The sequence below is a fragment of the Panicum virgatum genome, chromosome 8K, assembly GCF_016808335.1.
Source record: "Panicum virgatum strain AP13 chromosome 8K, P.virgatum_v5, whole genome shotgun sequence".
Lineage (NCBI taxonomy): Eukaryota > Viridiplantae > Streptophyta > Magnoliopsida > Poales > Poaceae > Panicum > Panicum virgatum.
This window is the reverse complement of record NC_053143.1, coordinates 20,803,327-20,820,053: the sequence shown is the minus strand read 5'-3', so window position 1 is coordinate 20,820,053 and position 16,727 is coordinate 20,803,327. Positions and strand designations below refer to the sequence as shown.

Sequence of the window (16,727 nt, the reverse complement as noted above, 5' to 3'; positions counted from 1 at the left end):
TTGAGGATCAGGTCCTTCTCTTGGCATCTCTGCAAGACTCTATCCAAATTTTCTAGACAATGATCGAAGGTTATTCCATAGACCGAGAAGTCATCCATGAAAACTTCCATAATCTCTTCGATCATGTCGGAGAAAATGGACATCATGCACCTTTGGAATGACGCGGGTGCGTTACATAACCCAAACGATAATCGTCGGTAAGCATATGGTCCATAAGGGCATGTGAACGTAGTTTTGTTCTGATCTTCGAGATGGATGGGTATTTGATGGTAACCAGAATAACCGTCAAGAAAACAGAAGTAGGAGTGCTTCGCCAACCGCTCTAACATCTCATCGGTGAAGAGTAGTGGGAAGTGATCCTTCTTTGTGGCCTTGTTGAGTTTTCTGTAATCTATACACATCCTCCATCCTGTGACGGTTCGTTGTGGAATTAGCTCATTCTTGCTATTTTCCACCACCATCATGCCTCCTTTCTTGGGCATGACTTGAACTGGGCTTACCCACTCACTATGCGGAACAGAATAGATAATTCCGGCATCTAGGAGTTTGAGAACCTATTTCTTCACCACCTCCCTCATAGCATTGTTCAACCTTCTTTGGGGTTCTCTAGAAGGTGCTATTGAGGGATCCAACGGGATTCGGTGGGTGCAAAGGGCAGGACTGATGCCCTTGAGGTCTTGTAGGGTATAGCCTAGGACTGATCGATGCTTCTCTAAAACGGCAATGAGCTTGTTTGTCTCCTCTTCTGAGAGTTTGTCGTTAATGATCACGAAAGACTCTACAATGCTATTCAGAAAGGCATATCTAAGCCCGGAAGGTAAAGGATTTAGCTCAATCGGAGGTCGTGATGGCTTCTCAGTCGCGGGCAGTTCAGAAGTTTCACCGGGGTCTTCTTCTGCATCGTTGACTTCTTCCGGCATTTCCTCGATATCCTCCTCGAGGTCTGAGTCAAAAGACTCGAAGGTGGAAGTGGCCATTATTTCCTTGATTGGCTCTAGAATAGGGAGATCTTCCACTGAGCATGTCAATGCTCGATCCACGGGGATATGGAAAGTGTCCTTCCCTAACTTGATGTTTAAACATCCGTCTTTAGGAACATCCTTAAAGAGAGCCTTAAGGGCATGTCCTATCAGGAAATCGAAGTTGAGATCTTCGAAGATATGGAAGTTTAGACGGACTTTAACATCACTGTGCCAAAATGGCACATCGGTGATTATCATGTAACTGCTCGTAAGAGAACCTGAAGGTCTCTTGAGCTGTCTGTTTGTCAAAGTGAGCTTATAATTGCCTAGAAAAGCTAAGGCAAACTCATCTGACATGAGATTAGCTCCGACAGTGGGACTACAGAGAACGTCCACATTTTGATCTTGGAACGGCAACGGAATGATGAGGATGGAGAGTTTAGATGGATTGGGGTTAAGGATGATTCTCCTTCCTGCAGCCATTCGTTGCTGATCAATGTTGTCAACTCTTGAATCGTCTCCCGAAGAAAATCCTCCTCTACGGGATCCGTAGGAGTGGCAGGACTTGGTGGTCGCTTCTGACAGAAGTATCTTGAGGTGTTTCCGAAATCTTCAAAGACATCCGGCTCGATACTTCGGAGAAACTAGGGAGGTAGAGGGTCTTCCTCCTCCGATGTTTTGGATTTATGTTCAGGGGCGGTCTCATAGATCGAATCTACTGATTGGCTTTCGGAGGGTTCCGATTCGATTTCTGAAGGTTCCGCTTGACGCATCTCGGGCTCTGTGGGAACTGTCTCGTGGATACAAACAAAAGAGGTTCTGTCCAAGATTTTGTCGAGGACTTCCCTGCTCTTGGTTGGGATAAGATGAGCGAAAGATCCTCTAGAGGTAAGATCGAGATGGTGTGCAGACTCCTTGTCAAGACCAGCATAAAAATGCTGAAGCAATAAATGCTCGGGTAATGACAAGTCTTGGCCTGATTTTACCAATAAGGTAAATCTAGCCCAAGCTACACCGATTGATTCCTTATTGTTCTGACGGAAAGTTAAAATTTCCGTTCGTAAGGCACATATTCATGAAAGTGGGAAGAACGCAGAACAGAATATGTCCCGAAGTTCAATCCAACTTCCATTCACACAGCCTACGACACGAATGTACCATTGCTTCGCTTCTTCCGAAAGGGAGAAAGGAAACAACTTCCATTTAAGAGTTTCGTGTGTCATGCCCGAGATTTTCTTGCATGAACACACTTGCTCAAATTCGCGCAGATGATGGTAGGGATTTTCACAATCCCTTCCTGAAAAGGAATTTCCCTGAACAAAGGCTATATAGCCTGAGTCGAGTTCATAGCTAGTGGAAAGAATTGGATCAGCAGAGGGTGCTGGCTCATAGAACTCGTTCTTGAGTGAAGAGAGCTGTAAAAGGGATAGCTGCTCCATGGGTAGCGGGGGTTGAGATAGAATCAAGGAAAAAGGAAAAAGAAGATACGAGGACGACTGAGTCTGAAGATAATGTAGCTACCGTTCCCCGGCAACGGCGCCAGAAAGCTTGTTGGTACTTTGCAACGTCACGAATAAAATCCGCAAGCACTCGGATACCGCTGTAACTTTCACCCAAGAGTATTTCAGGGTATCGTATCCACTGAAGAACGTGAGTACGCTATCTACGGGTTCAGGCTCATCCAAGGACACACACACACCGGTGTGGAGAAGACAGAAGAGAGGACTTTCTATATCTAGAATCTATGCCTAGAAGAAGAGATCACGTCGCCGTTATACTTCGAGCTACCGGTTTCGACCAACTTATACAAGCCGATAGCTCTAGTAATAGTGCTCTATCCAATATCCGAACGTGGAGGATTAATAGGGCTCGAACAGGGCCGTCACCACCTACCGGCTACCTCTATAAACCGTGGGACTATTGGACAACTGAATGGTATAGTCCAGCCTAGACACCACGTCTACGCCTTTCCCTACTAACCTTAGCCCTGGCCAAGACTACCCTTTTCTATCCGGGGTCTTAAGCTAAGATCAAATGCTACTCGCTAGCATACACATCAACTAATATAAGGCAGAGATGATAACTTGCGATCTAAACTCTAATTCTAAATAAGCAAAGAAAGTCTCGAACACTTACAACCGAATAAGCATTCGTCGAGGTACAAGCGGAGAAGAGTGCCGACAGACCCGGCACTTCCCCGACTCCTCCTCACTCTCCTCCTCTTCTTCTACACCTCCTAGTCTTCCTAAGCATCAAGGATGAAGGCCTCAAGCTCCAAGAGAGAAGGTGAGTTGAGTTGGGTGTGGTGTCATTTCTTCACCCCCCTCTATATTTATAGGAGGGAGCCACGGCCAAGGGAGGCGTCATCTGCAGCTGATCTTTGGCAAACCGACATACTCATCCAATAAGCTTCATCCACGTGTCCAGCTTAAGTTGGTGGGGCCCACGGGCAGGTCGGCCGACCAGGCAGGTCAGCCGGCCTCCCAGTGGGCCCACCGACTTTCCCTTTTGGTCCATGGGTTCCTTTCTGGGCCCACTTGTCGTTGGCACGGGTATTGGTTTTTATCATGTCGGTTTCTTGCTCTGGTGGGCCCTCTACTCCATATTCTGACACGTGTCGCGTCCTGATTCGCTGGAATGTTGTGTCTTGGATTAAACCACACCATTATATTGCAAAATCAGCTAGAAATCACCTGCACACATTCTAGAACATCATCTGTGGAATTCGTTAGTAAATAAATCTATCTTAGCATTTATTCCACATTATGGTTCATTTTTGTGCAAGAGTTGACGGTCAAAATTGATCGTTAGTGACCGTCAACACTATCCCTTCTCAAATATGCTAGTGACATGGTCCTACAACGGCGCGGCTTGCTATCTAGCCACCACGGCAACTTCCATATCTGCAACCTCGAATCTCCCATCCCTGTAGGATATGTTTGATGACATACTGATTTTAGGTATGCCCCTAGTAATGCGGACGAAGTAGGTGCTTAATATACCAAGTCTATGTGTAAAAGTTTACCATTGTGAATGGAATCTCAATATTATATTATCAAGGAGTAAATACCCAACAAGATATATTCTGACAAGATTTTTCATCATCGAGTTTTCATATATGAATAGAGTAATTGGCAACATAAACAAGGAATATTATTCTAAAGACTAGAAGAGTGATCTTGTATACCCAAGAATAATTTTCCATACACGGACAGAGTAATTTTCCATAATAGTGGTTGATACTAATTGAAAGCAACGTACAATAATATCTTATTCAAAGTATCATTCAAATTGGAAAGTACTCCCATTGACAAATAAAAAAATACTCTTGTCGATCAATTTAAAAAAATCACTCCTCTTGTCAACTAAAAAAATAACTCCTCACAATTAGAAAAGGTACTTCTCTTGTAATCAGTTGAAAAAAAAATACTCCGCTCAACTGAAAATATTCCTGATATTTTAAAAAAAAAACTCCTAGCATTTGGGGAAAATACACCTCTACTCGGTTGAAAATACTATTGACAATTTAAAAATATCACTAGAATTTACAGTGCCACTAGGGCTAGTGATGCTCCGCCGGATGCATGTAATTGTACTCTACAATTTCTCATGCATGTATTTTTCACCGGATCTAGAATCATGGTTTGAATGATGCATGCATGCATGAAGGCTATATCTCTCCCAGACCCAAACTCATGCGTAAATTGCTCCCTAAAAAAATCTCACCCACACTAACTAGCCGGTAGGGTCGCGCATGCAAGAATTAATAACCCCCAGCCGAAAATTCCTCTCTGGCTAGAAGTAGACATCATTGAGATGTTAATAGTCATTTAATCCTAGGTTCACGTTTCAGTTTTTGTCCATGCAAGGTTGTGTCTCATAAACACGGCGTAGCATGCATGCGTGCAGGTGATAACTTCTCCCTAAATCCCTCTTTATTTCAAACCTGCCATTGCAGGCAAGATTGGCTACAGATGCAACCCAAATACATGAGATCATAGTAGAGTAGTATTTTTCACAGTGTAGAGTAGTATATTTTTATGGTTTATAGTAGTTCATAACTTCTGAATCATGCAGCCATAAGGTTATTACTACTTTATGTTTGCAAGTAATTTTTATGATAGCCCACCAATCTGATGTATTTTTACGACCACAAGCGTTCGACGAATCTCCGCATGCAACGTTAATCCAATCTGCTTTACGTACTAGATGAATGCCTATGCATGCAATGTAAATTCAATCGGGTCGGACATGCCCACAATTATCTCGTGGCACCAGCAAAATAACAAGGCATTAAAATGGATGTGCAATGTGGATGGGATTTGATTTTTACTACTGGGGCATGAAAATGGAGTAATTTGTGGTTAGAGTGCTCACCAGAGCTCCGGCGTGCTTATCCCAGAATTTTATCTCACATACTTTTTCCTATCGTCATCTCTTCCCATAATCAATCTTAAAATTACTTCTCGGGCACCTTTTTACTTTCCCAAAGTATTGATTATATCAAAACACTACTTTTATACTTCTACACAATCTAATTTATACTTCAGAGTTACGCGGGCAAGGTAGCCCATAAGACATATACGACTGGAACAATAAACTTTTTTGGGTGCCACGACCCGCACGTAACTGTAACCTAGATTTTTTACTTTCGCAGAATCCAGTTTATACTCACTCTTCACATCTACTCAAAATTCGAAAAGTAATGAAATGCTTATGGCGCCATATTTATTGGTCAACCAATGCTCAAAAAATATGCAGAAAATTAAAACTGTAATAAATACCCCAGTCCCACGTCAAACCATGCGAATTTGACCAGACCCACCGCAATCTACAGTAAACAAAAACTCAATACTATATTTTACTCCCGTCTTAACAAAACACCGTAAATACCTCTCGCTGGAGGAGGGGCGGCGCTCCGCCGTGGGTGTTGAATAAAAAAACGAACGAACCACTTATTTTTACTTCCACACATGCCGCTTTATACACCACGTGGTTGACTTGACCATAGCTGAACGACCCCTGCATGGCGCACTTTTTACTGGTAATTCAATGCTTTATTGATGTGCGAGAAAGTCAGACGTGCATTAACACAGTCAATAACCGCAATAAATCAGGGTCTTCATAGCCAATTATGCATTGAAAGCACATAGTCTAAGGATTTTACTACCCTCACATTGTTGCACCGTAATTTTCTCTCGCCGGAATGCTAGTGGTGCTCCGCCGTGGGTGTTGAATAATATTCATATTCAACACCCACGATGCTAAATAGACCGGCCCTATATATATATATATATATATATATATATATATATATATATATATATATATATATATATATATATATATATATATATATATATATATATATATATATATATATATATATATATATATATATATATACACACACACACACGCACGCACTAGCTGAGTAGCTGACCAGTGTCTGCAGCTGCCTGCTGCCGCCGGGGTATAGCTACGGTACGGTAGCCCACAGAATTCAGCCAATTAATGCAAGCACTCAGTATGCAGCGTACACACCGGATCTCCAAAATGTCCACGCAGGCACGCAGCCGGAAGATCTATCGCGCAGCGAGTACTCTGCTGCCCCATGATACTCATGTGCTACCACCTAGTACATGTTTGTTCTGACAATTCACGAATGCATTTTTCCCATATCTTTTATACGTTCTGCGAGAAGGAACAAGTGACCTGTCCGTTTTAGAATGGTAGACAGGACTGCTAGCTGCTGTGTATCTGCCGGGCAGGTGGGCCGTTTTCGTACGGTTAGATTCATACTTTCATATTCTTAGGAAAAAGTAGGCTTATGACTCCATGTCATTTACCATTTCTCAAATATCATTTAGCCATAATCCTAAACTAATACAAAAGGTATGAAAGCATAGGACACAAACTAGGGGATCCTAGAGGAATCTCTTCATAAATCTAAGAAGAACAAGGAGAATAAAAGGTGTGTCAGGTACTCAGCAACTCAGTGTGAAACTATATGGACACCCAGCAGCTGGCTGCAAAACCATAAAGGTTCATCAAATCATCAATATTTGTCTTTTCAATAGCACATAGATAAGTATAAGCTAAAGTCACCATGTTAGGAGGTGGAAGACCAATTGTGTGGAACATTCACTCCTTATTGGGAAGTCCAAATGATCTTCCATTTATTCCCATGGAACCTAGACTCAACAAACTTTCCAACCATATGTAACCGGTACATCTGGTTTATGTATAATTTCGGTGTCCTCATCATCCCCCTGCTCTTGAAAAGGAGTCCTCCTCCCACCCTTTAAATGCAAAGATGGATGTAGGTCGACGACATTGAAGGTTGGACTTACATCTTATGTATTTTGAAAATCAATCATGCATTGTCATTTATATATCTTTCGAAACACTTTCAAAGGTCCATCAACTAGGGCTAGAACTTGCACTTGTGTTGTTCAAGAAAACAATATATAAATGCATTAACTAAGTCCCTTGGTTCAGACAACATCTATTTACGCTCCTTGTTATCATGTAGTATCTTACAACTTGGTCATTGTAGGTGACCTATAAGGCCTAACAAATGCAGCTTTTCACATAGAAGAGAAGTGTATTGATCCAAAGGTAATTCGTTTCGGGTAAATAGTAACATAAAAGAGAAGACTTCCAAGGATAGACGACCTCCTGGCCTACTCCCTCCGTCCCCAAATATAAGGTCTTCTAAGAGTTTTTATAACAGATTATGGCTGTGTAGAAAAGACTCTCCTACCCCTAATTATTAAACATTAGGACTACTTGGGTAACTAAATATGTGCTAATTAAAGTAGCATGTCCTTTTCCATGCACTTCCCCCACGTGAATCTCCCCTACATGGCTGTATGCACGTCTTTCTGTTGGGAAAGACAGAAAATGACGCATGGCTGGATTCACTCCCAACCTTGGATGGCTTATATTTGAGGATAAATTTTGAATTCAAGGATTATATTTGAGGATGGAGGGAGTAGGTCTTAAGTAACAGTGTGTATCAATGCATCATCAGAATAAACAGCCCGGCCATTCCTTACTATAGGTCCCATCGTCTAGTCTAACTAATCTTAATTTCCGCGAACAATCAGCGGATTGAGGTGCATTATATCGAAGCACCCGAAATTAATACAAACAGTTGTACTAGCTAGTTGTCAACATTTATCCCTGTGTGCCTGATGCGACATGATGCATACTAATTTCGATCTGATTTGTTCGTTCTGTCCGGAATGAGCTAGTACACTTAACTTGGAAATTTATTACATGTCAATCCTTTCCATTTTTAGATCCATGGGACAGTATCTGACGCGACATGAATGAGCTAGTACCAAGCACGCCTACGCACTGATGACTAGCCTCTGCAGCTGCCTGCCGCCGGGTAGCTAATGCGCATTCAGCCTCATCGGAAGATCTAATGCGCAGGAAGTACTCTCCTGCTCCTTGATACTCATGTACTACCGCGTATATGTTCATTCTGACAATTCACGTATGCATGTATCCCATATCTTTGATAGGTTCTGCGAGAAGGAACAAGTGGCCATTTTAGCATGGCAGACGTGTACAGGACTGCTATAGCTACCGTATCTGCAGGGCAGTTGGCCCAGACACCGGCCGGCCGTCCCTGTCGGCAGCAGGGGGTGGCGGCCGCCACACCAGGGCGAGGACGAGGCAGCGGTCTTGATTCATCTGCGAGTAAATTTCTCGAATGCCATCAAAATTTTAGGCAATTCTTTGAATGCCATCAAAATTTAGGTGATCTTTTCATTGCCACTAAAATTTTACTCTCATCCCCTCAGTGCCATTCCGTGAGTGAGGTGTTAGATTGACCGTTAGATGGGAGGAAAAAGACATTACTACCCTTGTAAGATATGAGATAAAATATTTATAGTGCCATCCCTTCTGTGCCATCGTAGAGAATTATAAATATATATATATATATATATATATATCCCTACTGATGACAAAAAAATTTCACAGGAAGCAGCATACACAGTACATATATAAGCAATTAGTCAAAGCAACGATTAGTACATATATAAGCAATTAGTCAAAGCAACTATTAGTACATATATAAGCATCAGTGCTGTCCATAGGCATATTCCAATCAGCCATACCTGTGCATACAAAGAACTAGCAGCAACCAATAACTGACAACATCTTAGCAAAAGAATAGGAAACTGGTTCACAAAGACCAAGCAAAATAGGACCCCACATAATAAATTGCATCAACTAGCAGTTTAGATCCGGAAGTGGCAGCTTTCTTTTGCTTCTAGTTTGTGAGGCAGGGCTGTCCTTCTGAGGGGTGGTCTTGCTTCGAGTACCCATTGCGGGGCTATCATATGGCACGGAAACTTCCTTCTTCTTCTTTTTCCCTGCTGCCATTGCCTTCCCTTTAGCTGCCTTTTTTCTTGTAGGTTTGGAGATGGCACGAGGTGGTGTGGTTTCACAAGCAAGTAGCGTCGGGTACTCAATGGAAAGTGGCTCAGGTTGGTTTGAGCCACTTCCAGACCTGCACGAGTTAGGTACATGAGGAAAAATAGCAAGCACAATGTAAGAAAGTGATGTAGATATGATATGTACCTGACTGAGTTTCCAGAACCTAAGCTAACCGAGGCACTCTTGCTGTAATACATATGCTAAATTAGGATTGAATGAAAAAGTATTGAAAAAAAAATCAGAATATAGGTGTGCAGATCATACCTAGGAGGAAAATGCATTGTTTTAATTGTTGGATCAACAGGTACAATGCTGCTCTCACAAGATGGTGCAACATTTTTCTTCTTTTTCTTTGGTGGACCCCTATTATGCATGAACAAAGAGTTCTTTCTTCTAGGTTGACAACACATTTGTAGCCACTACTACCCTTCACAGACACCTCAGCAAGAATTTTACCGCTTCGCTGCACATCCATATCCAAATTCCTACTTCGCTCCCTCAGATCCTTGATGATGTGTGGCAAAATAACTCCTCCCATATTTTCTGATATGTCCCTTCTAATATCCCATTTGTCCATAATAAGCTGCCTGATCATACCCATTAAGTCATCCAAATTCAAACCCTTGTATTTCTCCACAAATTCTGCAATACACAAATTCTGCAATAATAATTATAGTTACCTTCAATGATTTGTCTTCCTTTGTGCATGCATGTAATCTCCACCTACACCCTTCTTCCACCTTCTTTCACAATAAGCCCTCACTCTTCCTGGATCACTCTTTTAAGTGAGATACTCAAATTCATGCCTGATAGGATGCTGATTAAGTGCCAACTTAAATTGCTTCATGTTGGGATATACGCTGCCTACACTCATTGGAGGGTCATCTCGATCATAAGCTACAATTGGCACGGGTGGCAAAGGATCATTTCCAATTAAGCCATCCTCATCCTCGTACTCCACATCAGATTCGGAATCAGACTCGGAGTCGTTTTTCTCACCCACATGTGTTTTACGAGCAGGTTGGTAGAAGGCTTCATCATGGACACCCACATGTTCCTTATGTGGACGAGGATTTGCTAGACACTCAACATCATTATTAGGTTCATTTGTGCTAGGTTCAGTGGGCTGCCTTGCTGTTGGCTTCGTATGTTGGCTAGATATTGGCTCAGTGGGTTGGCTTGCTGCAGCTAAAGATGGACAAGGCATAGATGAGGTGCATGGGATATCAAGCATATCTGAATTTTCTGGAGTGTAGCACTCAGGAACAGGCACATAATCTGTGGGATCAGTGTATGTGATGGTCATGCGAACTACCTTGCTATCAACATATTTGCGGAACATCTCAAGGAGTTCCTGATCGGTTGTAATTTTAGGAGAGCATTTTGTGACAGCATCATAATAAAAAACATGCACAACTTCTTGGTATCCATGAGGGTACTGATCCACAATTTCTCGAACGAGGTCCTTGAAATTGCATAGATCAGAATCCACAACCTTGCTGAAGGTAAAGTATGAAAAATCCTTCCTACGCTTTTTAGGATTAGCACTGAGTCTGAATTCCAACAAGTAGCTCGACTTAGGGTCCATCCTGTTAATGAATGGCCCATCAAAACTATGTGTTTCTAGTTGCAGACTCTTCAAACAATACAGCAGTAAAGAAAAGGATGAACAACTCACCCTGTAGGAAGCCAAGAATGTCCTGCAGCCTCCATTGGGTGCTGGCGCCCCTCGCGTGGTCCTGCGCGCCGCCACGGGCGGCGCCCCTCGGAGCCCTGGTCGTGGGCGGATGGGGTGTCGCTGCTGGCGTCTCCTCCTGGCGGCGCCCCTTCGGCTCCTCTTGTCCGGCGCGTGCGCGGCCCCTGGCGCCTCCTCCTATGCGCGGGCCCCTGGCGCCTCCTCCTGGCGTCGGGCGCGTGGAGGGCGGGCGCCGCTCCTGCGGCCCGCTGGGGGAAGGGCGGCGGGGAGGACGGTGGGTCGGGCAGCGCCCTTCCCTCGGATGCGCTGCCGTCGGGGGGGGGACCAGATCTGGGGGGTGGGGGCAGGGGCGGGTGCCCAGATCTGTTTCTGATAGGGCTGGAGTTCGACTAGGGTTCGTGGAGGTAGAAAGGGAAGAAAAATATCGCGCAGATCAGAGTTTAACGATCGTGTGCAGTATTTTGACAGTTGTTGCTCAAAATCTAACGGGAATGACATTGAGGGGATGAAAGTAAAATTTTAGTGGCAATGAAGGGATAATCTAAATTTTAATGGCATTCAAGGAATTGGCTAAAATTTTGATGGCATTCAAGGAATTTACTCTTCATCTGCTAACCAGCAAGCAAAATGTCTCCAATATAATGTCATGGGCCGTAGGACTACTGCTAGTGGCTGAGTACTGGGCCGTGCCAAGCCCAAACGGGCAGTATTGTAACTCTCCGCGTCGAGCCCAACGGGCAGCCTTGTATCTCTCCGCCTGATAGTATAGAGGCGTCTTGTTGTAACAGAATTGGGCATGAACTGAATAGAGGACTCATTCCTGATCCCTGTCTTCTTCCTCTTCTACCTCTGAATCTTCTGATTTCTTCCTCATTCCCTCTGGAATCTGAGTTTATCCTGGGAGGACCATTACATTTGGTATTCAGAGCCGTTTTTCCCCATTTCTTTTCCAATCCCGTTCCTGGTCGGAGCACCAATCACTTCAGACCTGCTATGCCGAGTCCCTCCCGACTCCGGCGTCCACACCCCGTTTCCAACGACCCGTCGGCGACGGCCACCGCACAGCGCCGGTTAGCCATCCCGGCGCCGCCGCTCACCTCATCGCGCGCCGCTTAGGACTTAGGGAGGAACGTGGACCAGTGGCGACCTGGCGCCGAGGAAACCCACAAAGTTCGAAGCCAAATGACTACCACCGAGGAAACCCACCAAGAAGCTCGATGGCTTCGACGCGCTTCTGAACCAGATGCTGACCAAGTTGACGGGTCTGGAGGCTTGGAGGTCCACAGCGGAGGAGGCGGCCGCCTCGCTGCAGGATCAGACCGAGCGCATGGCGTCGCGGTTGCGGCGTTTGGAAGCCGTTCCGCCCCCACCACCGCCACCACCGCCGCCTCCACCCTGACCGTCTATAGCACCACCACTCCCTACCCAGAAATGGACTCCGCAGTTCGATCTCGACTCTGCTCCACAGCAGGACATGCGCCCATCTGCATTTGTCTGGGAGCGGCCCAGCGGGCACCGCGTCGACCACAGCCACCGGGATGCTGGCGGTGGGATCCTTGGATCTCATCCGCCGCACCCGGTGACGGGTATGATCTCTGACCAGAATCCCTCGTCCTCTCAATGTCGCGATGGTTTTTCCCCTACTTTTGGCAAGACGCCGCACTTGCCGAAGCTTGAATTTCCCAAATTCGATGGTGATAACCCCCCATCTTTGGCGTGATCGCTGTGACATGTATTTTGAGGTGTATTCGGTGAATCCGGACTTGAAGACGCACTTCGCGGCTCTGAACTTCACGGGAGCAGCGGCATCTTGGCTGCTGACCTTCGAGCGTCGGGGGCGCGTGCTGGATTGGGACAAGTTCTGCTCAGCTGTGTTTGAGCGATTCGACACAGATCAATACCATCTGCAGTTGTGTCAGTTGGATGCCTTGAAGCAGATAGGTTCAGTTTCTGAATACTTGGAGCAATTTGAGCATCTCTCACATGGCATTTTGCTGTATAACACCCATTATGATGATACATATTTCGTCACCCGGATTCTTGGAGGCCTGCAAGAAGACATTCGCTCCGCTATTGCCTTGCATAGGCCAGCTGATGTTCAGACAGCCAGTTCTTTAGCCCTGTTACAAGAGGAGGAGTTGAGTCTTTGCAAGAAACGGGTTGGGTCTAGAGACACTGCTAGAGTCAGTGCAAGGGCACCTGCACATTCTGAGAAATGGTCTGTCTCTGATCGCCTGAATTCCACCAAGAGTGCTCCTGAACGAAATGAAACCGAAGATAAGCTGAAGTCTCTGATGGCCTTCAGAAAGAAGAATGGCCATAAAGAAGAATGGCCTTTGCTACAAGTGTGGTGAAAAGTGGGGTAGAAATCACAAGTGCCTGGCTCAGATTTCTTTGCACGTCATTGAGGAATTGTTTGATGCTATTGATCACACCATGGAACCTGATGAAATTGGGAGTGATGAAGAAACTGACCAAGATGTCGTTATGGCAGTGAGTACTCCACAAACCACTCAGACCACAAAACGCAGAACTATGAAGCTGCAAGGCAAGATTGGTACTCAGGACGTTCTGATTCTGGTGGACTCAGGCAGCGTTGGCACATTCATCAGTGACCAGCTGGCATCAAGACTGGAGTTACCTTCGCAAGATTGTTCACCACTCAGTTTTCTGGCAGCTGATGGCAGCCCTATGGCTTGCAACAAGAGAATTCCAGAATTACAGTGGGGAGTGCAGGGTCATGTGTTTGTGCCTGATGTGGCCATCCTTCCTTTGCAATGCTATGATATGATTCTAGGGCAGGATTGGTTGGAGGAATTTAGTCCTATGTGGATTCACTGGAGGAAGAAAGTAATGAAGTTCACTTATAAAGGCAAGAGAATCAAGTTATGTGGTGTTAAGTCTGAAATAACTCCCTGCGCTGCAGTCAGTTCTAGGAAGCTAAAGGGTTTATTCAGAAGAGGAGCAGTATCTCATTGTCTGCTGCTGAAAGCACAGTCTGTGTCTTCCACCCCTGATGCTTCAGTGTGTGCAATACAAGAGGGCACCACAACTCACCACATACCTGAAGTGCAGAAACTGTTGTCTCAGTATAGCCACTTGTTCCAGGAACCCTCAACTTTACCTCCTCCAAGGCAATTTGATCACAGCATTACCCTCCTACCTGGATCCCAACCTGTGAATATCAGACCATACAGAAATGGACCTGCTCAGAAAACTGAAATTGAGAAGCAATTGCATGACATGCTCAAACATGGTGTGATCAGACCCAGTGTCAGCCCTTTTGCCTCCCCAGTTTTGTTGGTAAAAAAGAAGGATGGGTCTTGGAGGTTCTGTGTATAATACAGACACGTAAACAGTATCAATGTGAAGAATAAGCATCCCTTACCAATTGTTGATGAGCTAATAGATGAACTTGCTGGGGCTCAGTGGTTTTCTAAGCTGGACTTTAGATCAGGCTATCATCAAATAAGGTTAACTGAAGGGGATGAACACAAGACAACTTTCAAAACTCATCACGGCCTTTATGAGTTTCTAGTGATGCCATTTGGGCTCACTAATGCACCAGCCACCTTTCAGAGTGTGATGAATCAAATTTTTGAACCTCTTCTAAGACAAGGTGTATTGGTGTTTATGGATGACATATTGGTTTATTCATCCAACTTGGAGGAGCACATTCAGTTGTTAACCAAAGTGTTTGATATTATACAACAACACCAATTTCTGATCAAGCTCTCCAAGTGTTGTTTTGCTCAGGACAACATTGAGTACTTGGGGCATTGCATATCTTCCCAAGGAGTGTCCACTGAACCTTCTAAGATCACTGCAGTGCAACAGTGGCCTGTCCCTCAAAACCTGAAGGAACTCAGAGGATTCTTGGGCCTCACAGAATATTATCGCAGATTTATCAGAAGTTATGGCATGATAAGCAGACCCCTGACTCAGCTCCTCAAAAAAGGGACACCATTTGTGTGGACTGCCCATACTGAAGAAGCCTTTCAGCTACTGAAGAAAGCATTGGCTGAAGCTCCTGTCCTGGCCATCCCTGACTTCAGCAAGACTTTTGTGCTGGAATCTGATGCTTGTGACTATGGCATTGGTGCTATGCTTATGCAAGACAACCATCCTATAGCTTATCTCAGCAAACCACTCTGCCCAAAAAATCAAGCTCTGTCCACATATGAAAAGGAGTGTATGGCCATTCTGTTAGCTGTGGAGAAATGGCGCCCTTACCTGCAGCATAAGGAGTTTCTCATCAAAACAGATCATAGGAGCTTACTTTACCTAACTGAGCAGAGGGTGCACACAAAACTTCAACAGAAAGCATTGCTTAAGTTGATGGATCTTCAGTACAAAATTGTTTATAAGAAAGGCACCTCCAATGCTGCTACTGATGCTCTCTCAAGAGTACCTGTTCCTAATTCAATATTGGCTATTTCATACTGTACACCAGCTTGGCAAGAGAACTTGATGCAAGGATACATGGATTGTGAGCAAGACCAGAAACTGCTTACTGAATTGGCTGTAACCTCACCTAATAGCAGGGGTTTTTCCTTATCTGATGGTATTATCAGATTCAAAGGCAGAGAGTGGATAGGAAGTAACACTTTGGCCCAGCAGCATGTGATTCAGGCCCTGCACAGTAGTGGCATTGGGGGCCATTCAGATTTTCATGTCACTTATCACAGGATAAAGGCACTCTTTGCTTGGCCAAAAATGAAGGATACTGTTAAAACATATATTCAGCAATGTGCTACTTGCCAGCAAGCCAAGATTGAGCATGTCAAGTACCCTGGTCTGTTGCAACCCCTACCAGTTCCATCTAAACCTTGGTCTGTGATCAGTCTTGACTTTATTGAAGGTCTATCTGTCTCTCATAAGCATGATGTGATTATGGTGGTAGTGGATAAGTTCACTAAATATGGGTATTTTATTCCTTTGGCACATCCCTTCACTGCTTTGCAAGTGGCTCAGGCATATCTGTCCAATATCTACAAGTTACATGGGTTGCTAGATTCTATTATCTCTGACAGAGACAAAATATTTACAAGCAAGGTGTGGCAAGAATTGTTCATATTGTCAGATACTCAGTTGTTGATGAGCTCCTCATATCACCCACAAACTGATGGACAAACCGAAAGACTCAATCAATGCTTGGAGACCTTCTTGAGGTGCACTGTCCATTCCTGTCCAAAGCAGTGGTTCAAATGGCTGCCAATTGCAGAGTTTTGGTACAATACTTCCTTTCACTCTGCTTTGCAACGCTCTCCCTTTGAAGTATTGTATGGACATCAACCTAAACACTTTGGCATTTCCAACTTGGATGCCTGCTCGGTGCCTGAATTGGAGGAATGGCTCAAGGAACGAAACCTGCTCACTGAACTCATTCAGCAGCAGCTGCTGTGAGCACAACAGCGTATGAAGGCTCAAGCTGACAAAGGGCGCTCTGAACGTGAGTTTAATGTGGGGGACATGGTGTACCTGAAGATTCAACCATACATTCAGTCAACTGTGGCCCCGCGTGTGAATCAAAAGCTCTCCTTCAGGTTCTTTGGACCCTACAAAATTCTGCAGAAAGTTGGGAAGGTAGCCTACAAATTGAATTTGCCTGC

General features: G+C 44.6%; 3 protein-coding genes across 4 annotated transcripts; 1 reads left to right on the top strand and 2 right to left on the bottom strand.

The window, feature by feature from the left end:
• Window positions 1-8,961: 8,961 nt before the first annotated feature.
• On the bottom strand, window positions 8,962-9,797 carry LOC120646214. Its single transcript, XM_039922892.1, has 3 exons — window positions 9,684-9,797; window positions 9,564-9,605; window positions 8,962-9,492 (listed from the first exon to the last, which is right to left on the bottom strand). The coding sequence occupies exons 1-3, from the start codon at window positions 9,791-9,793 to the stop codon at window positions 9,213-9,215; spliced, it is 432 nt and encodes a 143-aa protein (XP_039778826.1). The 5' UTR covers window positions 9,794-9,797; the 3' UTR covers window positions 8,962-9,212.
• A 297-nt stretch (window positions 9,798-10,094) lies between these two features.
• Window positions 10,095-11,206, bottom strand: LOC120646213. 2 transcript variants are annotated; one of them, XR_005664318.1, is made up of 2 exons: window positions 11,098-11,206; window positions 10,095-10,187 (listed from the first exon to the last, which is right to left on the bottom strand). XR_005664318.1 is itself a non-coding variant. In XM_039922891.1 (2 exons), the coding sequence occupies exons 1-2, from the start codon at window positions 11,130-11,132 to the stop codon at window positions 10,201-10,203; spliced, it is 843 nt and encodes a 280-aa protein (XP_039778825.1). In that variant the 5' UTR covers window positions 11,133-11,200; the 3' UTR covers window positions 10,095-10,200. The 2 variants fall into 2 exon arrangements, 1 of the variants encoding a protein (XP_039778825.1); XM_039922891.1 differs by having other exon boundaries at window positions 10,095-11,008; window positions 11,098-11,200.
• A 2,345-nt stretch (window positions 11,207-13,551) lies between these two features.
• On the top strand, window positions 13,552-16,521 carry LOC120645545 (transposon Tf2-1 polyprotein). The gene is made up of 2 exons (XM_039922327.1): window positions 13,552-14,388; window positions 14,488-16,521. Exons 1-2 carry the CDS (start codon window positions 13,552-13,554, stop codon window positions 16,519-16,521), a joined length of 2,871 nt encoding a protein of 956 aa, XP_039778261.1.
• Window positions 16,522-16,727: the final 206 nt, after the last annotated feature.

Bases quoted from the DNA above. Each gene is read 5' to 3' on its own strand.
- LOC120646214 (XM_039922892.1), bottom strand. From the start codon at position 9,793: ATGCATAATAGGGGTCCACCAAAGAAAAAGAAGAAAAATGTTGCACCA. The intron at 9,606-9,683 runs GTATGATCTGCA...TATGTATTACAG, and splicing joins ACAATGCATTTTCCTCCTAG to CAAGAGTGCCTCGGTTAGCT. The intron at 9,493-9,563 runs GTACATATCATA...TAACTCGTGCAG, and splicing joins GGTTCTGGAAACTCAGTCAG to GTCTGGAAGTGGCTCAAACC.
- LOC120646213 (XM_039922891.1), bottom strand. From the start codon at position 11,132: ATGGAGGCTGCAGGACATTCTTGGCTTCCTACAGG. The intron at 11,009-11,097 runs GTGAGTTGTTCA...ATTCATTAACAG, and splicing joins CATTCTTGGCTTCCTACAGG to GATGGACCCTAAGTCGAGCT.
- LOC120645545 (XM_039922327.1), top strand. From the start codon at position 13,552: ATGGAACCTGATGAAATTGGGAGTGATGAAGAAACTGACCAAGATGTC. The intron at 14,389-14,487 runs GTCAGCCCTTTT...ATCAATGTGAAG, and splicing joins ATGGTGTGATCAGACCCAGT to AATAAGCATCCCTTACCAAT.